At 31.2% G+C, this 26854-nt stretch overlaps 2 protein-coding genes across 3 annotated transcripts; one reads left to right on the top strand and one right to left on the bottom strand.

Moving 5' to 3' along the window:
- Positions 1 to 15478: 15478 nt before the first annotated feature.
- On the top strand, positions 15479 to 18589 carry LOC123303015 (piggyBac transposable element-derived protein 1-like). Its single transcript, XM_044886109.1, has 4 exons — positions 15479 to 15817; positions 15874 to 16114; positions 16280 to 17197; positions 18559 to 18589. The coding sequence occupies exons 1-4, from the start codon at positions 15502 to 15504 to the stop codon at positions 18587 to 18589; spliced, it is 1506 nt and encodes a 501-aa protein (XP_044742044.1). The 5' UTR covers positions 15479 to 15501.
- On the bottom strand, positions 18255 to 25731 carry LOC123302478 (SWI/SNF complex subunit SMARCC2). 2 transcript variants are annotated; one of them, XM_044885409.1, is made up of 4 exons: positions 25525 to 25731; positions 25213 to 25446; positions 20629 to 22990; positions 18255 to 19277 (listed from the first exon to the last, which is right to left on the bottom strand). In XM_044885409.1, the coding sequence occupies exons 1-4, from the start codon at positions 25639 to 25641 to the stop codon at positions 18931 to 18933; spliced, it is 3060 nt and encodes a 1019-aa protein (XP_044741344.1). In that variant the 5' UTR covers positions 25642 to 25731; the 3' UTR covers positions 18255 to 18930. The 2 variants fall into 2 exon arrangements, with proteins under 2 accessions (XP_044741344.1, XP_044741345.1); XM_044885410.1 differs by having other exon boundaries at positions 25222 to 25446.
- Positions 25732 to 26854: the final 1123 nt, after the last annotated feature.

The following is a 26854-nucleotide window of genomic DNA, read 5'->3' as shown; positions in this document are numbered from 1 at the left end:
AAGTGTAAAGACTTAATGATGCTATCCTTCTCTACTTTACACTTAGCGTAAATAGTGTGTACACTATAATACAAAAAGGACATATTTTATATCCCATACACCATACTGAACATACAGTCAAAATTATCTGTAACGACAGCAAAGGAACCCATCTATTACAATCGTTATACCTCATAGTTTCCATTTCCAAGAAAAAGCGAAAGCTGGAACAAAGAGGAGTCAGATTGTGACGCCTCACTTTCACAGAGAAATGTAACTAAGAGGTAATGTGGTAATTTCTGTTTGGTTAAAAATCATTCTTTTCCAAGGAAAAATGAATGACCAGTCGTCAGAGTACAAGTTGGAACACCGAAGATTTGAGATTAGCCCTCTTCCAAAGAGAAATGGCGCTAGGAGTTAAATTGGTGAATAAAATTCATCTTTCACTAAAAAACATCCTTCTTCGAGCAAAAATGAAAATACCAGTTTGTATTTATCGTCAATAGACAAACTGGAACATCAGAGGCTCAGTGAAATGTCATTAGGATTTAATTTAGTGACTTTTTCACTGTAAATGGTCTTTCGAGGAAAATGGAAGAGCGATCGGCAAAACACAAGCTGGAACATCAAAAATTTGCACACGAGCCTCCTCCCCTTCTAAAGAGAAATGTCATTAGGAACTAATTTGTGACTCTTTCACTAAAAATCATCTGTATTTGGAAATAATACCCGATCGTTGAATAGACAAGCTGGACCATGAAAGGTTTGAATTGGGGCGATGTCACTAGGAGGTCATTTGTGACTCATTTACTAACGATTATCCGTCATCGAAAAAAAGCCTGATTTTCAAAAGCCTAGCTAGTATCCCAAAAACTCGAGTAAAGGCACCCCCTTCCAGAGGGAAATGTCACTAGAAGCTTATTTGAGACTCACTTTGTTCGTTTTGTTCCCCCTCCACAACCCCACCTTCGTAATGTGCCGGGCGAGAGACCTGACCGAGGTACCAATCCTAAATGTTGGTCGTTATAAATATCGGATTTTTTCAAATCCTGATATAATACTATAAGTTTCTATATTTGGATTCAGTCAGGACCTTTACAATTCGTCGTTACAACTGGTTTTGACTGTACAAACCAACTCACTAACATTTGAACAAAACAAATCAAAAATAGATACCACAGTACACTAAAATATATATTATTCATCAAAATCAATCAACTTAATCATTTGACACGCATTTGTTTGATCTGTGTGTGTTTGTGTGTTGGAGCGTGTGTGTATGTGCGCGGCGATGCACGATACCTTACCAATAACCATTAAATTATGTATCTTCACTTTTCATAATGAAGAAGTTGTTCAAACATTTCCACTTTCGCTTTCAAAATATAACAATTTAGTTTTGTTTGATAGTTTTTTTTTTTTTTTTTTGGAGGCACTGTTTTAGGGTTATCACACACCATTTTCAAATGTACTTCCAAGGTTTCACCTCTATCTACACATACTGTGTATGAAGTGTTGTAAATAAATTCAAGAAATTGATTTCCTTTTGTGATAGACATAATCCCCTTTTAGAATTGTTTTTTACCACTAATTATACGATCAATTTAAACATCCGAAGGTACAAAAATTCGCACCTGGCTAAAAATTGGTAGGATTGATCAAAACACCATTATAAATGAAAGTCCTCATCGATTCTAGATGTGGGAAAAAATTTACGCTGAGTCAAAGGTCACAAAAACGGGTTTTTCCGTAAAAAGTATTGAGACATTCTTTTAGTTAATTATCTGATCTACAATTTTCGTCTGATCTAATCCCTATATATTATAAATGTGAAAGTAAGGATGTTTGTTTGTTTGTTTGCTACACTTTCACGCAAACTGTACTACCGAACGGATTTGAATGAAACTGTACAACAATATAGTTCATACATCTTAATAACACATGAGCTGTAATTTATAAAGACTTTAAAAATGCTCCATCTATGATCATCATTTTGAACTATAAATTAAAGATTTCTGTAAAAATTTAAAATAGTAGATGTCAAACAACCCATGACCATCTTTTCTGATCTACTATGCACATATAAACAATCCTTGCGAGTGTTATGGAAGGAGGATGAATGATTAAGATGAAGGTGAAGGTGAAGGCTAATAAGCGATGATTTATACTTTTAAGTCCAGTGAAGCGGGCGGATATCACGCTAGTTTTATGATAAAACTTTCATATACATACTTGACTGTAACGGATATACTACCATAACAATTATTAACATAGAGGTTGTATGTGATGCCTCAAATCATATCTTTTTGACTATTAAGAAAAACAAATGAAATTCATAACAGTGATAATGCTCATGCGCTAATTGATGAGGTTTTTTTTAAACGTTCATCATAACAATTAGAACAAAATGATAAATGATTTTAAATAATTTATCTTTAAAGAAATTTTATTCAATTACTTGATGAACTTTTCAACCTTTTTGTGTACAATTAAAAAATTATTTCTGTATAAAAATTTGTTTTTTATATTTTTAGTGTAGGGCTGAATAATTATAATTAAACAATTCGGATCTGATTTATTGTATAGTGTGTTTGAAGCGGATCAACCTTTTCGAGAACGAAACAGATGACTAACAAAGCGGAATGTACCTGGTAAAATTATTCCGTGTACAGTCGAAATTGGTTACAGTGATATCCCATGGAATTGGCATGGTCTTGACTGAATCCAAATGTAACTTCAAACATATCGTCTATAATTACATCGGATAAAGCGAAATATCAGTTAAAAAACATCACTGTTTACCCGTGAGGGCGTAAATTAGGCGTAAATTGTATAGTACGTATTATATGGGAATATCAATTATGTATGTGTGACATGGATGTATGTGTAATGTGATAGAGTAATCAACGCTGTCTATGCATGGTATTTCAACAATTATTTCAGTCAATTGTCTGTTTTCATTTGTTTATAATTTTAATTTAACGCTTAAATAGGTCAATATTTTTTAATATATTGATCGTCTGATGATCTGAAACAATATAAGCCAGTCACCTGGCAGTTAAAATGGAGCGCGTTTCGAAAAAAATTGCAAATGGCTGAAGATATTTTTGTAAGGGATAATTTTGTGCGCTGGTCACGAATTTTTGGGTCATTTTGCTTCTCGAGGTGAAGAAAAAAGATATGTCCATTTTTAAGCGCGAAATTTGAATTGAACATGGATATTTCGGTTTTCTTGTTTCTAAGTTTAAACAGAGGGGTCAGACCAAAAAAATTTTCAGACAAAAGTTGTAGTACATGCGCACAATTTTCCGCCAACTAAAGAGCATTTAAAGATCCTGGGACCTAGATATGTCCATTTTAACCGCTTTTTTCCCATGATTTTTTTTCGAGTAGGAGGTTGACTCTAAAAAAAAAAATGTATACCGACAAAGATAGCTGCTTTTTGCTATTTATGCAGCTTTTTTTTTGAATAGCGTCACTTCCGGCGCCAAAATCAACCATTTCCGGATAATCTTAAATTTGAGTTTTTAGGCAAAAAAATGCAGTTATTTAAAAAAATCAAAATAGTTCCTGTAGATTGCGGTCAGTATAACCTAAAAATACTATCCATTGTAAGTTTGGTTAATACCCCGAATAATAAAATAGAATTATTTTATCTTTTTCGAGGTTAGAATAGTTTTGATGCAAGAAATTTAATTTATGGACAGCTTCTTTAATATTCTGTATACACAATTATCACATGAACATCGGAATCGGTGTTACTCAGTTCAACACTATTGTACTCAAATCAAAATTTATGAATTTTTTGATTGTGTGTATTTTGCGAAAAAAAAAATTTTTTTCAAATAAAATTTATGTCACAAATATATAAAAATATGACTTTCTTTTTTTTTTATTAGAGGTTTATATACACATAATATTCGTGAACTGGCCCGGATTAAGTTTGTAAAGGGATATCTTATATATTTTGGTAAATAAGTGGGGATGCTTAAGTAGGTTTATTAAAACTTGATATTCATTTTCGGAAGTGTTGTAAATGAGAATTAAAAATACGGTAACAATATAATCATTTCAAAAATAAGGTAACAGCTACAGTAAAACCTCAATATATCGATTCGTTTCATTTCTCAATTTAACTCATCAGAACTCACGTCAATCGTTGGATAATCTTTATTTGCGTGATGAGCGATTTGCTCACGCGTTATGCACATGCGTTAAATATTGCGCGAGTTTAATATTCACTAACTTTGTAAATCATAACCTCTATTTAATTGTATATAAATTTATTTTTTAATGCACTAACTAATTAAAAACTAATTTGATAACGTGACTATAAAACGATGTTTGAAAGTGAAAATATTAGAGCAGGGAAATAATCGAAACAATTAAATTCATTTTGACTAATTTCACCGTCTTTCTATCACAAGTTTTTTTTTTTTTTTTAAATTTACTGAGTACGACTTACCTATATTAAACTAACGAAAGTACATAAACAGCGTCGAAAATTTTTGAAGGTAAAATTTTTTTGCTTACAGTGCTTACACCCGTTATTAGAAAAGAGATAAAATTATATGAAGACTACCAAATATTTGCCGTCCTTTACACTCATACCATATACAGGGTAGCTTTTTAAGTTGACATATGCTTCAAACTCGATAAATAAATTTAATCGAGGAAAATGCTTCGAGCGAAAAATTTTAATTTCAAAGCACACATCCTATACCGGTATCGAATTCGATCTAAGTTTTTAGGTTCAATTCAAACCTCACTCTAGTTCATAACTGACAAACATTAGATGAACGCTTTAAATTAGAAAGTTGTTCTTTATAAACACGCAAACATTTTTTGTTTTGAAATTTTTTTTGTAAACTGGAAAAAAAGTTTCGGACTACAGGGGATTTGTGACAGTACTCTATAGTCCGACAAATTCGATAATTCGACACCATCTTGCAAAACGTTTGTCGGATTACCGCGGGTCAACTTTATTAGATAAAATGTTGATATAAGTTTCCGATTTTCGGTTTATAAAGAAACATTAGTAACATACTGCTTGTGAGAGGAATAATTAGAGTTCTCTTATGTACATATTATAAAACTACATGAAGTTAAGAAAACTTTAGTAGCATTGACATTTTATTCAGCAAACAATGATCCATAGTTTTCCATAAAATTATTTACATGGAGCTTGCATATACAAAAAAATTTCATTAAAATCGATCAAGCCGTTTGGGAGGAGTTGAAACACAAACACCGTGACATAAGTTTCAACCACATATACAATTTGAAAAATAAAAATGATTTGTGTTTTAAATCGAGCAGGAGCAAAATGCTCATAACGCGAGTGCTGACCCCCAATTATTACAGATAGCGTATTATTCTCGAATGGGAATCAGGCTTTCTATCAAACAGTAACCTAACCTTGAATAAGACTTGAAATTTTTCTCCCATTTTTTGTTGGTCCGCTATTGTCAAACCCAAGTTGTTTCTGTGTGAATTAACTTAGTTAAATTTCGAATGATAGTAAGAGGGAACCATTCAAACAAAATTTTCTTAAAAAAAAACTGGTTTTAACAAGTGAAAACAAACAATTGACTGAGTTAATTTTTGAAATACCGTGTATAGGCAGTGTTGATTACTCTATCACATTACACATACATTCATGTCACACATATATAACTGATATTCCCATATAATACATATTATACAATTTGCGAATAATTTGCGCTCTCACGGGTAAACAGTGATGTTTTCGAAAAAATGTTTCAAACAAAAGTTGTTTATTTTTTTATATGAAACATTTTTTACATTTAAACTTTTGTTCTTTCTCTAACGGTTTACAAGATGGGTCCTACGGACCCAAGACCCAATTGACCTATGTTCCTCATTTACGAACTTGACCTCACTTTTTACATCCTAAGCACGCTATAGCTTGATGAACCGAAAATGGACTAATTAGGTGATTTTATGAACACCTAAACCAAAATTTTGTTCATAGTATCAATATTTTTAAGTGTTACAAACTTGGGACTAAACATAGTATACCTTGGTATATTTCATAGAAATTAAAAAAATTTATATAAAAGTCAATAATCGCAAGATTGAGAGGCAAAATTGTATAAATTTATTTACAGGAAAATTTGTATTTACGTTGGAAAAACCTGAAAGTCGCGATCACCTTATTCTAATTCTGACGACAGTAGAATAAGGTGAGTGCTAACGGGTTAAGTGAAAAAAATTGAAAATTTTAAAGGAGAAAGTCCCTCCTAAATTGAATTAAAAATTTGACGCATGGCATATGGTGGGATAGAATTAACTAAATCCATGTCTGTATAATGTGTATTGTTAGAATAGAATTTGTGTAGTTAAAACACGATATTATAAAGTTAGTTAATTGCTTCATAGTAATAGCATTATAACAACATATATTGCATATTAGATTAACTTAATTTGTTAATATTCAATTATTTCATGTTCTTATTTATTTATACATTTTAACTATACAATTATACCGGATGCCATCCCATCAATCGATCATCACTTAAAATAGTCATTTCATTGTATATGTAAGTCAACCCGTATGCTTTTTTTTATTGTATTACCACGCATTTTTTTTACAGAGTAATTCAATTTTGATACTCTTAAAGTGCATCACTAAAAAAAGAAACACAGAGAGTGTATCGGTAAAAAAATGTTCGCCCCTTTTCTTCTTCCCATTTACAGATAGCCCTCGTGATCAAAACAATAGTTAAATATCATTAGTCGACCTTAGTAGCTCAGTTGGTTAAAGGGTAGCGGATTCGATTCCAGCCGTCACAAAAAAAATAAATTTAATTTATGGTTGTGATGGACTGGTGTAATACAGTGGAACTCGGATAAGTGGGACCTGGTTAAGTGAGCACTTTGGCACTGAATTACCTCTATTAGTGGGACGAAACAACCTCTATATCTGGGATTCGTTTTTTCGATTTTATCGTCATAGTTACCTCTATAACTGAGACAGCGAGTGAATTTTATATACATTAACCTCTGTAACTGAGATAACATTGTTTTATTTGTTTACTTACTTATGTTTATTCTACCCGCTACTTCCGAACTTGATTAATTTTGAGCCTCAAGGTTTAGCTTTTCTTTACTGTCATAAGAATGTTTATTTGAAAAATGCCGAAACGAAGGCTCAAATCGTAATCAGTGCGTGAAAAACTGAAGTTAATATCTGTTTATGAAAGTGCGAAGACAGGTGATCAGAGATAATTCAGAATAAAGATAAAATTCAATCACAATGTTCTGAAGGGCAAGGAAAACTAAAACGTGTACGTTTATCAGAATATCCTGAACTTGTACAAAAGATTGTTGCCCATCTCTTTTCAGCAAAAAGTTTTATATGTAATCTCTATTGTGATAACGGTCAATGACATCACTAAACCAAATCATCCTCTTTGTTTAATTCCATCTAGTGAGAATTCTTTATACCTGGATATCTCAGGCACGGGTAAATGGAAAACTTCTATAAGTGATACAAATTTGCAGGCCCCTTGATGTCTCACTTAACCAGATCCCGCTGTATATACATGAAGGAGATAAATGAAATTATCAGCGGAAAGGTGATAAAACACAATTGGTCCTATGATCTAAGTGTGTTTCTCGTACAATTCACAGATGGCCCTCGTGAACTAAAATTTGACAATAATTCCATTTCTCATTCACAGGTGGCGTTCGTATTCTAAATGAAGGAAATATTAAATTTAAAAAAAAAAAAAATTACATACAGAATTAATTTATATACAAAATTTATTACAATTTATTTTCATTCTACATAAAATCAATTATAAATATTTATAATTTATACAATTATTGTTTCAATATAAAGCGAGTGAAGTATCACTTCTGTCCTGAATCCTCGAACCCAGTCCGTTTCTTTTCGTCCCAAAAAGTAGAAAAATAAGGAATGATTGATTATTCACCAACTGACTTTCATCTGTTGGTTGGTACAAAACAAAAATTTTCGCTAAAAAAAAAATACCTAAGCTCTTTTACCCTACCCTAATCTTTTAATTGGCGTCAACTTCAAAGCGTGATTGCTCACAATGACATTATTGATTAGAGTCAGTACTTATTAATTATTTTTTACTTTTTTGTGCATTTTTTTAGAGCTGACTCTATTTTTTGCAAAAAACTTTTTACTTTTTATTTCCAATTGTTAACTTGAATAATTTTTCGTGCACTCTCTGTACTTAAAAATGGAATTTTTCCTTTAATATATTAATATTTATAAATAGTTAGAGTTTATCCGAATATTAATTGTAACTGTTTTTTTTATACTGAATTGAATGATTCAAAAAAAAAAATGTTTTGAAAGAGGTCAGTTTTTACATTTATTTATTTTACGTTCTAAAACTATTCAAGTTTTATTTTAATCGCTACGATTTAATTATTACACCTATTTTAACTAAGGTATTTTTACTCATAATCTAAAATCATTTTCCGGTTCCGGAACGATCCGCACGACCTTCTGAACGCGGTTTTTATCTCAACATTGTTTTCTTTGGTGACGTTTTCTTGAATATCTCTGCTTTTATTGATCGAATCACCCTTTTTTATGATCATAAGTTGCATCTTTTTCCAGAATTGCAACTCAATTCCTTCATTTTTCGAAAAGTTATGAGAGACAATTGAAAATATGAGGTTGCTGCGGTTTTCTTGAAGTTTTGAGGTTATTTTGCTATGTTTAGGGCTCGATAGCAAGCAAGGTCGGTGCAGAAATTCTTAACAAACAATTCTTTTTTTTTCGTTTCAATCCGAACAATAGAAGCAGAGATATTCAATAAAACGTCACCAAAGAAATCAATGTTGAGATAAAAACCGGGTGCAGAAGGTCATGTGGATTGTTTCGGAACCGAAAAACTCTTTTTCTGTAGTTTTTACAACGAAAGAAACCTACGAATACTACGAAATTTGCCTCCATATGGGCATTTTATTTAAATCGTTTTCAAATATTAGACGATCTGGGGAAAAACCAAACCAAGAATTTTCTTTTGAAATTACAAGTCAGATTTCAAATACATTAGCTGATGTACTTTTTTCATATTCTGTTCGAGCATATGATTCAAATTTTATTCCGTGATTTATTGCTTTTTTGTAATAGGTTGTGCGATGAAAATAATTTAGAGGCCTTGCTTTCCCAATTTGGCTTTTGATTTTTTCGATACGTAAATAATTCATAGCATCGGGAGCCTACGGTTCTATCTCTAACGGTTTACAAGATGGGTCCTACGAACCCAAGACTCAATTGACCTATGTTGCTCATTTACGAACTTGACCTCACTTTTTACGTCTTAAGCGCACTATAAAAATTTCAGCTTGATATCTCTTTTCGTTTTTGAGTAATCGTGATGACAGACGGACAGACGACAGACAGACAGACATACGGAAATGGACTAATTAGGTGATTCTATGAACACCTAAACCAAAATTTTTTTCGTAGCATCAATATTTTTAAGCGTTACAAACTTGGAACTAAACTTAATATACTATATATATTTCATATATATGATATAAATACAGCTTTTTATATGGTGGTATATGAATAAGTGCTTTTGAAAATGTTTTACCAGTTACATAAAAAACTTTTATCAATATTCCTCAAGTTTTAAGCTTGAAAATCATACAAAGATTAAGAACTGTGCATAAAACTGAAAAACTTTTTTTGGTAAAAAAACTGACTTTGATAGTTAATTTCAAATAAAACGTTCAGAAAATCGATATGAATTTTTCACAAACGATGCACGTGTAAAAGGATTATTAATTGATAGATAAAATTTCAATTTTCTTGATCATTTGTTTGGTATCGAAATACCTTAAACTTAACGAGTACAAAATAAAAATACATAAGCTCTATGCTTGCAACTTTAACTGAGCCCATCTTTACAACTTCATGCAGATAACATAACCTTACCACAGTTTTAACGATCTTAAATCGTAATTATTTTTATGAGGCTCACCTCGACGCTTTGAAGTTTGTAAATAATAAGAAAGTAATTCATATTGTTCATTATTTTCAAGATGGTTACAGTTAAAAATATTTTCTCCTTCGATAAAATTTCGATGTTTCGGTGTAGAATCCAAATGATTCTTACAAGAACATTGTGCTTAATTTTGTAGAAGTATTTGATGAATAATTCAATATTTATAGTTAAAATACTAAAAAAGATTAATTTTTACACGATATTGTTTACATGGGTTGTTCCGTACTAATTAGTACGAATTATTATTATGCTCTCTTTGTTTTAGATTTTCAAAATCTTGTCTCCTCTCATTTGTACTATGTTGTGAAATAGAGTTTAAATAGCTCATATTTACACGTGAGTTGTATGGTTGCTGAGCTGCCGTCAATGGAAGTTGAAGCAGAAATCCAGAATTTCATCGTGAAGCAGAACATGTTTTAAGCAATTTTTGGAAAAGCCCTGTTATTTATAATAGGGCGCAGAAGTTTAATCAAAAAATATTATAAATATGTTTTAGCAACTGAACAAAATAATAACTTTGGTTACTGTTTTGTTCGGTTGTTAAATTAATAATTATCAACAGAAGTTATACAAGTGTATCCATTAATGGCAACAGTAAACAAAAATCAAAGTTTATTTTTCTATAGTACATATAATTTCATAACAACTAATATTTTTCTTCTAATTATCCCGATTGGAAAACCGGCTGCGTTAATATTTTTAGCATGAAACTCCTCGGCCTGTATTATTTAAGCCTTAAAATAAATCTTAGAACCAACCAATTGACTGAGTTAATTGTTAAAATACCATGTATAGACAGTGTTTGTGACTTACTTTACGTCATATAAATTAAGTAAGCAGGGCTGCCAGTAAAGCCAACTTATTTTATACCACTCGGTCACTGAAATTATACAGAATCAAATCTCATTATACAAAGCGACAAAATTGTTAAAAAATAGTCTGTAAACAGTTCCAGTATCAAGTGGCGCTGGGTTAAAAGTCACTTTTACGTTTATTTGTAATGCTAACGAATATTACTCAGAGAGCGCCAATTTCGATTAGAACAGTTTTCGAAAGAGCGACAAGCGCATCACGCCATCTACGATTAAGAAATGTTCGGATACATAAAATAACCATATTATACACTTTTTGTATCCGATTATACAATCTGGCAGCCCTGAAAGTAAGATAGCCAGACATACATATATGTTACACATGTATAACTGATATTTCCATATAATTCATACTATATGATTTGCGCTCTCACGGGTAAATAGTGGTGTTAACGAAAACATGTTTCAAATAAAAATTCTGCAAATTTTATTGGAGTTGCCCGATTACTTAAATACATTTTACTTTAAAAGTAGAAAAAAACTTAATAAATTGTTGAAAACATATCAAAAATTTAGATTTTGATGTAAATTGCCTTAATGTCCAATCAACCTTAATAAAAAGTATCTAATAATAAGATTTAACTAGCTCGACCCGTGTGGAAGTGCGCTCCCGCAGTTACCGTAACCCGTTGTTACCCTGTACCCGTGACTAAAAACAACACAACAAATTTCGTATAAGTGATGAAAAAAGTAAAAAATCCTTAAATTAATATTAGGAGATTAATTTTATATGTCTAGACTTCTAGAGTATTAGGAGAGGATCTGTAATAACTAACATGTTTGCCTAATAAACTTATTATTTAAATTTATAATATTTTTTCGTTCTTATTATTTATCTACCGTGTTTATTCCTAAGCGGTACATTTTTAGACGGTGAGTATATTTTTCATCAAATCTAGACACAATAAGCTTGAAAATGAGGAGTAAATCATGGAATTTGATAATCGAATAAAGAAGACAAGGGTAGGACAGTAAATTATTGCTAGAGTAATAATTTATAAGATGGGAGGGAGATATTTTGGGTTCAAAATCATTAAAACATACAAATCTTTTACAATTATAAATAAATTTTTATTTAAGTCCTATTGTACAAAAACATTAAATCGATATTTTACCTCCGTATACAAGACTACACCAAAGTAGACTGTTTTTTAAAGAAAGAGGTTTTTTTGTATACATCAATTTTTTTTTATTTGGAAAATTTACAATTAATTAAAAAATACAGTTTTTGAGGGATGGAAAATTTAGTATTAAAATATATATATATATATATTTGAAAAAACGATCAACATATTGTTATAACTGGGTATAAGCGTTTGGGTAAATTGAGCGCTTGATTAATTTACTGAACCATCCTCAGGTAGCCAACACCCCTGACCATTGACAATTAGTTATGTATGGAATGCCATGAACATGGAAATTATTCTGTAAATTAACCGAGCACTCAGTTTGGCTAAACAAACCCAAAGTAATACATAAATTGTTCGATCCATCCACACATATCATAGACGTACATTAAATGTAGACTGGCATACAGGGTGTCCATAACTATTGCATTCGAAGTGCACAATAGTGTAGAGGATAAAATCCTAAGAAGACCTTCCTTAACTGTAGTTTAACTGTACAGAGAGTGTCAAAAAACCCTGGCTAAGTACTTTTTATTAAATGCATATGTAAAAGAAAAAGAAAAATACGGAACCCTTTTTTAGCAGCAATAGTAATACACATTCGGTCAAAATTTAAGTCTGTTGACGTTAAAGTCCGTTCGGCTGTTTTCAAATATCTTCAAATGGTTCATGGAGTAGTGGCCGGGGATGGACCAAACCATTTTCGGTATCACAACGGACTTTTTGCTCGACGTTTGTCCCATCTCAAGACTCAAATCTAAGCTAACTATTGCGGTTTATTAGATACAGTCCGTTGACAGACAGCACTAGTTGAAAATAAATGTTCCGAAATATTAATTGTAACAATTTGGAAGGTTTTGGATTCCATTGGACAACGTTATCAGCTGTGTTTGAACCAAAATGACTGATATTGTATACATTTTTTGACACACTCTGTATTAAATTAGCGATCTAATTTATTAGCAGTCTGTGACATATGACATATGTCGATAGATTAAAGCACAAGTATATTGAAAGTATAAATTCATGGTGAATATGTCAATGCCTAAAATCGTAAGCAATCGTAGTAAGTGGAAATTAAAACACGCAAACTCTCGCTTTGTGCAGCGCGTTTTAGTTTCCAAAAATTCAAATCTTTGTAAAATTTATAACTAATTACAATTTTCAATGATTCAATCAATTTATAACTAATTAAAATTCAAATAATTCATTGGAGATTATTTTTAATTTTTACATTTACTATTTTGTTGATTCTTTTTATCCGACTACGCGACGCAAAGAATGTGGTAATGTGTTTATCTGTCTATATTTTTGTGTTACCTTGTAGCACACTAGAGACAAAACGCGTGGCCCGATTTTAATTATTCTTATGTCAATCGAATTGTCGATATCTTGAGAGGGTTACATTCTCATTAAAATTCCATGCGTTTAGTCTTGCCACAAACAACCAAAAATCATTCATCAATTCTATTTGTAAAATTTTTAACTAATTAGAATTTTCAATGTACAATTTTTAATGAATCACTTTAAAAAAGAACGCAGCCCAAATAATTTTTGGGTACTTGAATTTTCCACCACATTTTTTTATAATCGTTCTCATTTTGTAAACATCAAAAACACTTTTAAATCGTCAACGTAAGTAAATTGATTATCGAAATATGGTGATCGCAACTTTCAGGTTTTTCCTACGTAAATACAAATTTTCCTGCACACAAATTTATACAATTTTGCTCTCTTCAGGTGTGTTATATTGCGATCATTGACTTTTATATAAATTTTTTTAAATTTCATAATACTTTTGAAAACCAGTTATTTTTCCAGGAAAATTTTGTTTGAATGGTTCCCTTTTACACTATAATTCGAAATTTAATTAAGTTAATTCACATGGAAACGTCTTGGGTTTAAAAATTATTTTTTTTAAGATCTTCAGAAATTGTAAGAATTTTTTTCATCACGAGAGTAAAGGTGTAAGCTAAAAATTTAATTTTGGAAATTCTCGGACCTGTTCGTGTACTTTCGTACACGTACTCAATAAATTAAATAATGAAATTAGTTTAAAATGAATTTAATTATCTAGGTTATTTCCCTGTGGAATAAAAAACGCTCAAACTGTCGCTTTTTGTAGCGCGTTTTATTTTCCAATAATCCAAATTTTATTATTGTAAAATTTTTAACTAATTACAATTTTCAGTGAATGTACAATTGTTAATGAATCATTTTAAAAAAGAACGCAGCCCAAATAATTTTTGGGTACTTGAATTTTCAACCGCTTTTTTTTTATACTCGATCTCATTTTTTTTAAAAGTTAAATCGTCAACGTAAGTAAATCATCATTGATTATTAGAGTAAGGTGATCGCGACTTTCAGGTTTTTCCAACGTAAATACAAATTTTCCTGCACATAAATTTATGCAAGGCTAATGTACTTTCATCTTAGTTTTACGTCTTAAGGTGTGTTTTCTTGCGATCATTGACTTTTATATAATTTTTTCTTTTATTTCATCTCACTTTTGAAAACTGGTTTTCCAGAAAAATTGTGTTTGAATGATTCCCTCTTATTATAATTCGAAATTTAATTAATTCACATGGAAACGATTTGGGTTTAAAAATACCAAACCAACAAAGAAAATGAGGGAAAAATTTCAACTGTTATTTAAGTTTGATCATCATTTGATAGAAAATCTCTGCTCTAATATTTTCACTCTCAATCATCATAATAAAAATCATCACAATAAAAAAAAATTGCGTAATCAAACTCTTTTCATTTAGCTAGTCCGTTTAAAAATTTTATATAAAATTATGTAGAAGTTATCATTTTTAATTAGCGATCTAGTTTATTAGCAGTCTGTGACATATGACATATGTCGATGGATTAAACCAAAAGTATATTGAAAGAGTAAATTCATGGTGAATATGTCAATATCTAAAATCGTAAACTCGTGTAGTAAGTGGATGCAATTTTCAATAAATGTACAATTTTTAATGAATCAATTTAACCCCTTAACTACCGACACTGTTTCTCTAGGAAGCTACTAGTGGTACTTCAGTGTACCGACTATTTGAATTCTCTGTAAAACTTATTAACAATATTTATTTCTAGATATTTTGGTGGTACTTTAAAGTTTAATGTATTCTTATACGGATTATGATTCAAAAACTTGAAAAAACTTGCAATAACAGCATGTTTACACTAATTGAGACTCAGTTCTTGTCAAAGGTTATAATTGCGTATTTTAGTGTAAATTATCGAACAAAATTCAGGTATAATTTTGAATTTTTAATTAAATATGTGGATTTTTATTAATAATTAATGTGTTTTGAATGTGCCTGTATAAAATAGTTTTATTTTATTAAATTGTTCATCTTTAAATATCAAAAAATATAAACTGGACTCGTAAGTACCATTAAGTAAGTACAATGCTTTTGTAAGCATTGTTATGATATTATTTTGAAACAATAAAATAGTATTTGAAATAAATCGATTTTAGTACAGTAATTGAAAATGTGTTCGAGAAATAGAGCTATGACTGATGATGAGTTAATAAGAATACTTGAAGAAGATATTCCATTCGATTTATCTGAACAAACCGATGAAGAGGATGATTTTGAACAGGAGGAGGATAATAATACTGATCACTTTACGGATGTTTTTGAAAGAAATTTAGATAACATGTTTAATGAAGACGAAGAATTAGATATTGAAATGGGACCTGCGGTACCATCTACATTACAAGATATTACAAATATTTTACATGAATGCAGGACTTGGAAAAAAATTGAAGAAGATAAGAATATTGGTCCTTATTATTTGCCAGAAGGTATACGGTAACCATCATAATATTTTAGTATGTATTGAAATTCTGTTCTCTTGCAGGTGTAAATTTAGACGAAATTTCCGATTGTGAGACACCCACTGATTTTTTTATAAAGGTAATGGGTCCTGCAATAAAACACATAACTTTCCAATCGAATTTATATGCCACCCAAAAAAATAAAAACTTAAAACTTACCGAAGATGAACTTTTATCGTTCTTTGCATTGAATTTTTTTATGGGGTATCACCAATTACCTTCCATTAAAAATTATTGGTCAACCGATAAAGATTATGACGTTCCGTTTGTAAGGAATATTATGACACGGACGCGATTTGAAACGATACTTTCCAATATTCATATCAACGACAATACATTTATAACAAATAGTAATGATAAACTATACAAAGTAAGGCCTTTGATAGACATTTTGAACGAACAATTTAAGCATTATTACTATGGTTCAAGAGAGCTGGCTGTAGATGAAGCCATGATCCTTTTCAAAGGAAGATCCACGATTAAACAATATAATCCAATGAAACCTGTGAAAAGAGGTTATAAGTTATGGATCTTGGCGGATAAATGTGGATTCGTAAAGAAATTCGATGTATATCAAGGGAAAACCGGTCAAGTTGACAAAAAATTTGAAAATTACAATTTAGGTGAACGCGTTGTGTTAGAAATGACTGAAGAGCATTGGGGGAAACAAAAAATTATTTATTTCGATAATTTCTTCACATCGTTACGATTGTTGGAAAAATTGAAAGTTGAAGGAACTTTCGCCTGCGGCACTATACGACAAAATAGAAAAGGTATTCCTCCTACCATTAATGATAAGCACATGAAAAGAGGCGATTTCGATCACAAGACAAGTAACACAGGCATTACATTCTGTAAATGGATGGATAATCGACCAGTTCTCTTGGCCTCAAATTATAATGGTAGTAAAGAAACTACAGTAGAAAGAAGAGATAAAAAAGGGGAAAAACATCCAATAAAGTGTCCCGAAGTAATATGCGATTATGGAAAATTTATGGGTGGTGTCGATCGAGCCGATCATCTACGCAGTTTATATAATTTAGACAGAAGATCTAAGAAATGGTGGCACCGTTTACTTTTTGGAATGATAGAAATTTCTTTGATAAATGCATATATAATTTATTGCCAAGCTCGAACTAAAATGAGCGTGTTGGAGTTTCGTAGAGCTGTCACAAATGGACTAGCAGTAAAAGGTGCTACTTTACCTTCTACATCAAGATTGTCAAATTCACGCATCAGCTATGGTAATCGTCCGCAAAAGAGAAAATATAATTATTCGGTATCTCAAGACTTACGACTAAGTAATAGAGGTGCTCATTGGGCACGATTTGGGAATCAAAGAGGAAGGTGTGAACAGTGCCGCTGTTATGGAATACAATCAAGACCTTTTTCAAAGTGCTCAGCTTGTGGAATTTTTTTATGCTGTAACAAGGAAAAAAATTGTTTCCTTCATTACCACCAGGATTAATTTATTTATTGGTAATTATTTCGATTGTTAAAGATTATAATAAGAAAATATTAAATTATTTTTGAAATTTAAATAATTTGAGTTTTATTGTTGTATGAATCCCTTAGTGGTACCTTGAAGTACCCAAATTTTATCTCCGGTTTGGTAAATAATTTTTGAATTTTTTAAAGAAATCCGTATTCGTAAACTATTCGAGATATCAAAACATCAAGCAGCACCAAAAAATTTCCATTATTTCACATGCTGGGGTTTCAGAGGTAGTAAAAATCAGGACTGATAAGTACCACTAGTAGCTAAAGGGTTAAAAAAGAACGCAGTCCAAATAATTTTTGGGTACGTGAATATAAGTCGTACTCAGTAAATTAAAAAACTTGTGATATAAATTTAGTGAAATAAGTTAAAATTAATTTAATAAATTAGATTATTTCTCTGCTCTGATATTTTCACTCTTAAACATTATTCAATAATCACGTAATTAAATTATTTTTAATTGGCTAGTGTATTAAAAAAAATTTCTTTATATAAAATTATGTCGGGTTTGACGCATTTGTAAAACGCGTGAGCAAATCTTTCATCACTGAAATATAAAAAACGTATTTCGATATCTTTAGTCTGGATGGCGAACGAATTGGTCTTATGCATTTCCCCGACTATTCCACGATTATGACAAAAATCCCCTGTTTTTGAATAAATATGCGAAAAATAAATAAATAATTTATCTCAAATTATGATAAAATTTATGAAAAATCAAAATTTTGCGATTAAAATTGATTTATAATTAGATAATTTAAATTACTATTCCATGATTATGGCAAAAATTCCCTATTTTTGAATAAATATGAGAAAAATATAGAAATAATCTGTGTCAAATTATGATAAAATTTACGAAAAATCAAAATTTTGAGATTAAAATTGATATTTATTTAGATAAATTAAATTACTTAATTGGATTGATTAATTGAATTAAATTACTTAAAAGCCTTTAAAGTCCAAATTCAAAAAGGATCTTTACCCTTTTCTTGATTGAAACTTAAATTCGCTGGTATTTTTAGAATTTCCCTGATATTTCCACGTTTTAATGGTTAATCGCCATTCTGTAGTAAACCATTTTCACTAGAACGTAAAAATGATTTCGAGTTCGTGAATGGATAAAATTCGTTATTTTAGGTCAAGAAAATTCGAAAATAATGAACGATTTATCTAATAATTCACGAGATATTTGAATTAAACTTAATTATAGGATAAATTCGGCAAAAAAAGATACAATATAAAAATAAGGCTCACTTTGGATAATGCGAAACGCGACGTTAGACAGAGGCGATTGTAGAAAATCGTTAATGCAGCCGTATGTTCGGCCCCAAATTGAATTGAATCACCTTTTTATTTTGCTGACCAACTTACTACAATTTCATACCGATTTAAACCGAAGTACAATTTGACCTTACGTGTGACAAACAAAATTTTGTTTTAAAAAATAATATAATTCCAAAAAACGAAATAAAAAATGAAAAAATATTTTTTAAGGGGGAAGGGGGATTACTATTTCTTTAAAAATACAATTGAAAATACTCGACTAATACTAAAAAGGGGAGGTAAGTCAATTAAATTATTTTCAATCATGGTTACTTCCACTTTCTGGTATAGTAGACGGTGTAGAGGGTACAACAGCAGCTTGTGGGGATGGAGGTGTTAGCGTTGATGATGTGTTATCACCAGGTCCGTTTGATCCAGGTCCACCAGTTGTTGGATTTGGTGATGCGTTTGTGGTTGGTGGCATGGTTATACTGTTAGTACCGGGAGCGTTAGTCGTTGGTGGTTGTTGCATCCATTGGTGACCTTGTTGTTCGGCTGCTATCCGTTGATGTGCCTGTTGCCGTGCTCGAAATTCGGCTGCTTTTAATTGTTCTAAGTGGAATTGTTGTCTTTCGGTAATTAATTGTTGTCTTTGGTATTCAAGACCTGCAAATAAAATCGTTTAATTATCTTTAATAATTAATTGCCTTAGTTTTTAGATTATTTAAAATAATTAACAGAGTGTCCAGCGATTTAGCTCAAAAAAATTCAGAGGATTTAGGAATAGGTTCCTTAAATGGATATTTTTAGAGATCGTTTTTTATTCGACTTTCTAGCTCCAAAATTGACCGGGATACGAATGATTTAAGTATAGCGGATGTAGAGCCTAAATGGCCGAGCGGTTTAAAGCGTTTGTCTTTGGCTGTTTGTCCATTTACACTTAGGTTGCGGGTTCGAATCCAGGCAGCGGCAGTGTGAACAAGTATGATTAATGAGGGCAGTAGAATTGATCACATTGTCGTCGCTTGGATAAGAACAAAGCTACCGACTCCACCCACATCAAAATGTAATTGTAAATATGTTTGTAATTATTTAAATAAAGATTAACAAATAATGATGTGGGTGGCCTCTGTTATAGGCGTATATGCCAGAGAAACGGAGGTTAAACCCCATTATTATTATGTATAGCGGATGTAAGTCAGTCACTACTCTATTAATTCATTTTAAAATATTTAATTTTAAATAAAAATTAACTTTACCAGAAAAGTTTCAAAATTCCCTGACTTTTCAACAAATTATGTATTTCCTATCATTTCCAGATTTTCCGGGATCGCTAGATACCCTGATTTTAAGACCCTTGAAAGTCACGAAAATCTAGTTCATTTGACTAGACAAATATTTAGCTTTTTATATGAAATTTCGGACGATTACCCAAAAACTACGCATCCAATCACCGCATGAACTCGATGTTTGTATTTTCCGGGTCAACTTTACCTTATCTATTGAAATTTGAGACAAAATATTGTTGTCTCCTTTGAAAAAATCGTATTGTTTCGAAAATTAACAGAACTCACGACAGTTTATAATAGTTATTAGGCATTAAAAAATAGAAAAATCGGTTCATTTGATGTTTAGGAGAGTAATTTCTAAATATTCGGTTGAAATCGCATATCCTACAGCGAGTTTAACCGATATCTTAAAAACTATAGAAATCAGAAACCTCTGATTTGAAAAAACCGTATTGTTTCGAAAATCAATAGAACTGAGGCGGTTTAAAATGGTTATTTGGCATGAAAAAAATACAAAAAACGATTCATTTGACGTTTAGATTAGTATTTTCTGAAATACCCCTTGAAATCGCAATTTTAATCGATATCGTGAAAACTATTGGAATCAGAGGTTTCTGATTTCTCTAATAATTACCGGTCAATCATGTTCCCTGGTAATTCCCGTTTGTGACAACTGAATCGAGAAATCAGGGTCTACAAAACTCTAATTTAAATAAAAAGAAACATACCTTCACGTTCTCGTTCCATAGTTGTTTCTAATTCCTCAAAATGCCTCAATTTAATTTCTAATTTCTTCATTTGAGTTTCAACTAATAAAGCCACCAACGATTTGATTTTACGTTCTTCGACCGCAGCTAAATGTTTGGCTTTAACAGCTGCAGCGGCTAATGCTGCGGCGGCCGCACTTTGCATTTGTCCATCCTTAAGTACTTTATCCATTTCTGTTACTTTCTTATCCGCTGTCTCCTTCTTGGCTGTACCATCTTCCATTTTGACGGTTGCCAAACTATCATCAGTTTTAGCATCTTCTGGTTTCTTTTCTTCACTTTTTGGTTTCGTAGGTTCATCAATTTCCATTGGAGTAGATTTATCTTTATCGCTATTTTCCTTGTTTTTATCTTCTTCTTCTGGTTCTGGCGGTTCGGTACCGGCAATACCACTAGTTTCTAATCCGGCGGCTGGATCAAATTTACCATCGGTTGTGGAAGCTTCTACATTTTTTAAATGAGCGTCCATCAAAACAGCTGGAACTTCATCTTTAATATTTGCAAATTCTTCCATAGCGGATTTTGCTGCACAGGCAGCTACACGAGGATCCACAATAGATGCTAGGAATGCTACCGTAGACATAATCGGATTACCAGCCTTACTAAACGGAATTGGTTGATACGCTAATGGACCAAGAGCTCCATCGGATTCAAAATCTTCCAAATAGGGATCTTCAATCGGTAAACGTAAGAAATGTAAAATACATTCATCTTGTGTCCTCGATCCAACATGTTCGCATACTTTATTCCAATCATCCTTATACATTTCCAAACCTTCGAGTAAAAGTAAAGTTTCTTGCTCCGTCCAATCTCTCGCCGATGAGGCTGCAGTTCGATTACGCATTGCAGCTGGTTTTTTCGTATATTGATCTAATTTCAAACCGAATTGTGTTGTGGGTTCAACTTCTGGTTTCTTTGCCGGTTCCTTATCCAAATCTAACAACGATTTCGCCGCACTAGGTTGAACAGTTTTCATTGGATTGACCTGTTGTAGTCCAGATGGCATATCGGCTAAAACGTGGAAATGAGACGTAGGAGGTGGTCCCATCAAAGTAGGACGTGAATCTGTATCAACTTGATAATTAATTAAACCCCATTGTTCAAGAAATGCATGTACCCGCATTATTGCGCACACATCTCCAGCTAAATTTCGTCGACAGCATGTCGATGTAATATATTCAGTTGGATTTAATCGATACGTATCGATTATAAAATTTCGATATGCAAGATAAATTTCCGGTGTTTTAGATTTATTCTTTCCGTTAAAGAATTCTGGAAGTGCACGCTTTTCGACGGTATGAATCGCGTTGTAATCAAACCAGGCTGTGTATGACGGGATTATAATATGATGCATTTGTTCAGTGGCGTTATCTTCTTGACCTTCATCTTTAATGGTTGGTGCTTCTTGGGTACTTGATTCACTAACCTTTCCAGTTTGAGAATTTTCGCATTTCTCTTCAATTTCTTCGATATCGGTGACCATACCACCTTTTAACGGTTGAAGTTCGTGATCTTTCTTGTTGACACCAGGTGTAGTTTTTGCTGGAACATTTACTTCAACGATATTTGGTTCAGATACTGGTTCTTCCATGTCTTTTGTCAGATCTTCAGATTCCATATCTTCTCCTCGATGTTTCTTAGCAGCACTTCCACTGCTGTTACTACTATTCGAATTACTATTACCCCCACTGACACTGCTACTCGTGATACCTCCACCACCAACAGCTGGACTTCGTCCACTTTTTCGTTTACCAGGTTTCGGTGGCGGTGATGGCGATTTCTTTCGTTTATGCTTTTTCTTACTTTTATCATCAATACTAGGATTCATTAAATCCTCGACTGACAGCCGTAGTTTGTGGACCTTTTTAACACCATTTTCATCAACTTCGTAATCTTCTTCGGTCATCCACTCGTTATATTGATCTGATTCAATAACCCAAGATGCAGTTAAACGCCATGGACCAGTATGTGTCGGAGGAGTTTCTGGAGCATCTATTGGAACTGTATCTGCTGGTACCCATGTGTCATGTGAATCGGGGAAATAGTACCAATGAAGAAGTACCATTTTATCTCGACGTAAACTAGGTCTACCATATTCTTCGTCTAATGGATCTACACTTGGATGTAGAATATGGGTAGCATCTTCATCGTTATCTGCTAGAGTACAGCCACGACGTTTGATTATTTCACGGATTTTATTTGCTGTACTTTTCTCAACATCGGATCGTATGTAGACGCAAGGCAAAGTGATTAATTTGTTGTGAATTAGTGTGCGCTCAACATTTAAAAACATTTCTACGAGTTTTTCCATTCGTGATGGATTCTAAAATAGAATAAATTTCGTTTCGTTTTAATTTCTATTTTAAATCAGTTATGCCTAACCAAATTGTTAAATCATAGCTTTATAAAAACATAAAAAACAAAAACATATTTTTTAACGATGTTAAAAAGTCCCTTAGCAGACCTTTCTGTGAAAGTAACAAAATTCCTTGAATTTTATTCTCGATTAAATTGAAGGATGTACGAGCAACAAAGCAATTTAAAATAAAAAGCTTGATTTTTTTTTATATTAAGTTGGATTAAGTCTAAATCAATTCTGATTTTAAGAGGGGTGGCTCGATTATTTAAATAAATAAATGACTTCAAAAGTAAGCATATTTAACATTGGTTTTATGGAAAAACGGTAAATGGATGATATGTTTTCATAGATTTCTCCAAAACTAGTCGGTGGAAATTATATAAAAAAAAGACTATTTAAAACCTTAATAAAAAAAAAACACGTTGTGCCCGACTAATTAAGGATGTATGAGCACGGTAGTGGGGATACAAATATAAACTTATTAAATTTGCACTTTAGTGATTTTTCTTAAAAATGCCGGGTATATAGAAAAATTAACAGTTTTTCTTTAATAAACGGAAATTACAACTGTGTACAAAAAATGTTATGAATCGCGAAAAATAAATATTTCAAAATTTGAGGTTATAGGGTTAATTTTTAAAGCTAAAGTTAATTTTTATTTTTCATTAAATTACCTCCATTTATTTTGGAATCGTTTGGGAGGGGGGCTATGGGGGATTTGAGAATTATAATTTGGGAATAATTAGTTTTCCTGTAATTCATAGGACTTTTCATTTTAAAATCATGATTTACAATCGTTTCAGACTAAATGATTTATAATAAATGTGACACAATGAATAACAAACATATTCTTCTATCTTAGTACAACTTATTGCTGTCAGTCCGCAAAACGTATAATTAATTAATTACATTTATTTTTTAGTTTATTTCATAGAATATTATACTTTGAGAACGCCATTGCCTTGTGTGTTGATGTGTCCTTGTCTAATCTATATGTCATTGGCTAGATATTGTTTAAATTCTACGAAATCTCTAAGCATCATATAATTTTGACAATGACACAATGGAATCAGCTGATTCCATTAATAATTATATAAAGGCAATATTCAAATGTTACTTCATTTAGAATAATTTATTATTTAATTTATGAAAATTTTAAGTTTTATTTTTCATTCAAACTATTTTTATTCAATTGGAAATAGTTTTGGAAGATTTAGGAACATAAATTTATTATTTAGAACTGATTAATTTTCGTGTAATTATTACGTTTTCAGCATTTAGGACAGTGTAATTAATTAATTACACTTTTATTTAGTTGGGTTTTTGGTTATGTTAATCAAATGTAATTCTCGAATAAATTACCGTGAGTCTCCAAGTGAATTACTATCAAATAACGTACAAATGGCGAAAATTTTAATTTCTGATCTGCTCTTGGCCCTAATTATTAATGCAAAAATACTATAAGAAAATGCGACATTTTCGTTAATTAAAGAAAAACTATTTATTTTTCACCATACCACATAAAAAATGCTTTAATTTGATATTTTCCTAATTTTCTAATACCATTTTTAATAAAAGACGCTAAAAAACATATTTACCATAAATTTTTTTGGAAATCTATGACCAAAAACACATATTTCGAGTCCTGGTTCGAGTGTATTTTTTTCAATTCTCTTTAATTAAGATTACTAGACAAGATATTTGTCAATATTTAGTTTACGCTGTATGCATCAGATTAAAAATCATTAATTATAATCCATGATGACCATGAGAGACCATGATGTAAATAAATATCGTATGCATGATTAAAAGTAAACAAAAACAAAAAGTAATACATATTTAATTTTTTTTTTTTTTTTAATGAAGGAATGTTTTTTCAAGACCTATCTAGGAAATATATTTAGAGAAATCTAAGAAACGTTGGGTGGAACATTTATAAAACACTTTTTTTTTAAATATATACGATTAGAAAAATATACTAAATCCAAAAACGGAGAAATATATCAAAATTGAAATAACTCAAGCGAAAAGCCGGTTTATTTTTTAAGGAATAATTATTTCATTTTGTAAGGGAGTTATTTCGGGACAGTAATGATTAACATCGTTATGTTTTTATTTTTTAAAAAAACATTTCAAAAACAAATAAAAACAAAATGAAACAACAAAAAATTAATGCGACACTTTACCTTACCAACCTGGAAATCGAAACGTCTCCATCCCTGTTCGCTTTTAAAACGAAAAACTGTTGCTAAAATATGACAAAGTGCTCCACCAGGTTTAAAATCTATAAAACATCGTACGGGTAAACGAATCAATGCTGGTTTTGTGGCATTTTTACCAAAATTATCCTCTTGAAATTGTATCAATTGTACAACCAACGCTGATAAACTTTTATTCGTTGGTGGATCATTTTGTACATACTACGGAAAAATAATTAAAAAAATTAAATTACTTAAAAATTTTCAACCGGCATCAGAGAAATGCTTTGCAAGTCGTACCTTTTTACATGTTTTCATTAACCATTGACGGACACTGTCAAATGCTGCTATCGTTTCAGGTGATTCATAAAATTTTGTGTTCGGTCCGCCATCCTTTTTAGGACCTAAAGTCATCATTTTGTATGAATTTTATGGTGAAAACTTTATTTTTAAATGTTTTAAATCACAATACACAACACCACTTCACTTGCCATTAAAATTATTTTATTTGAGGCTACTGGATAATGACACATGCGTACTATATACAAACATAAATAGTTTATATATTTTAAAGGCGCGTATTTTTAAAAATGAAAATATTAGAATCTTGAATTTAAAATTACATTTTAAATTTAATTTGATTTGATATTTAAATGTTTAAATTATTTATGCGTTAACTGTGTCATAATTTTTGTATTTCCTAAATTATTAAGGTGGTTGGTGCTGCAGAAGAGTTTAAGGATATATAAGTTTGATTTTTTGCCATGTTGTTCTTTGTTGTTTAATACATAAAATACCACAAAGAGCTAATTTTACCAGTTAGTTTACGAGATATCAGAATTTGGTGTGAACGCCACGTAACCTCTGTATATATATAATGTATAAACTATTAAAATAAGAAAATGACTCGGATCAAAAATATTCGATTTCAGAAATCCTTTCTCAATTTTCACTAGGTTTTGGACGTTTTTATTGAGGGCATGTTATATATCAAAATGGAGGTATTAAAAAGGCGAATAGAAACAAAATTCGTTCTTGAAAAATATGTTAACACACATTTATCCATCAAATTGCATGAAATGGATCCGATGTATTCGCGCCTCTAGAGTTGCCACCTTTCCAGATTTGATCGGGAGACTCCATAAATCGTGTAGTCAATACCTCCCGAATCCCGATATCAATATAAATCCTTCAGAATTCAGTAAATAAAAACGTTTTTTGATTGTTTGTTCAAGTTTGTTCTTATTCAAGTAAATAATTGAGTTCTAAGCACCTGTTATTGTCAATTATATTTGACGGATGGTTATTTAAATTTTGAATTACAGGAAAAGTGGGTCTACAAAACATCAAAAATATCGATCCTGACTTTCCAGAACTTTGAGGTGGCAACCTTACACCCCTCGTATGGGATTATGGACGATATCTCAAAAATTATACATCCAATTATCAAACTTGCGTTTTGTATTTTTTGGGTCAAAATTACCTTATGTGTTGAATTTTATCGAAATTGGAGACAAAAATTTTGCTGATTTTTTTTAAATTTTCTTAACCACTTAAAAAATATCGAAAAATTAAAATATAATAAAACATAAAAATATCAGAGTGTTTAAAAAGTAAAATTTAAGGACAT

The sequence above is a fragment of the Chrysoperla carnea genome, chromosome X (assembly GCF_905475395.1).
Source record: "Chrysoperla carnea chromosome X, inChrCarn1.1, whole genome shotgun sequence".
Classification (NCBI taxonomy): Eukaryota; Metazoa; Arthropoda; class Insecta; order Neuroptera; family Chrysopidae; genus Chrysoperla; species Chrysoperla carnea.
The sequence above is the reverse complement of the archived record's forward strand: the minus strand, read 5'-3'. Positions and strand labels throughout refer to the sequence as shown.

Excerpts from the sequence above, each read along its gene's own strand:
- LOC123302478 (XM_044885409.1), bottom strand. The coding sequence starts at position 25,641 with ATGATGACTTTAGGTCCTAAAAAGGATGGCGGACCGAACACAAAATTT. Across the intron at positions 25,447-25,524 it reads TAATGAAAACATGTAAAAAG|TATGTACAAAATGATCCACC; the intron begins GTACGACTTGCA and ends ATTTTTCCGTAG. Across the intron at positions 19,278-20,628 it reads TATGGAACGAGAACGTGAAG|GTCTTGAATACCAAAGACAA; the intron begins GTATGTTTCTTT and ends TTTTATTTGCAG.
- LOC123303015 (XM_044886109.1), top strand. The coding sequence starts at position 15,502 with ATGTGTTCGAGAAATAGAGCTATGACTGATGATGAGTTAATAAGAATA. Across the intron at positions 15,818-15,873 it reads TCCTTATTATTTGCCAGAAG|GTGTAAATTTAGACGAAATT; the intron begins GTATACGGTAAC and ends GTTCTCTTGCAG. Across the intron at positions 16,115-16,279 it reads GATAAAGATTATGACGTTCC|AGAGCTGGCTGTAGATGAAG; the intron begins GTTTGTAAGGAA and ends CTATGGTTCAAG.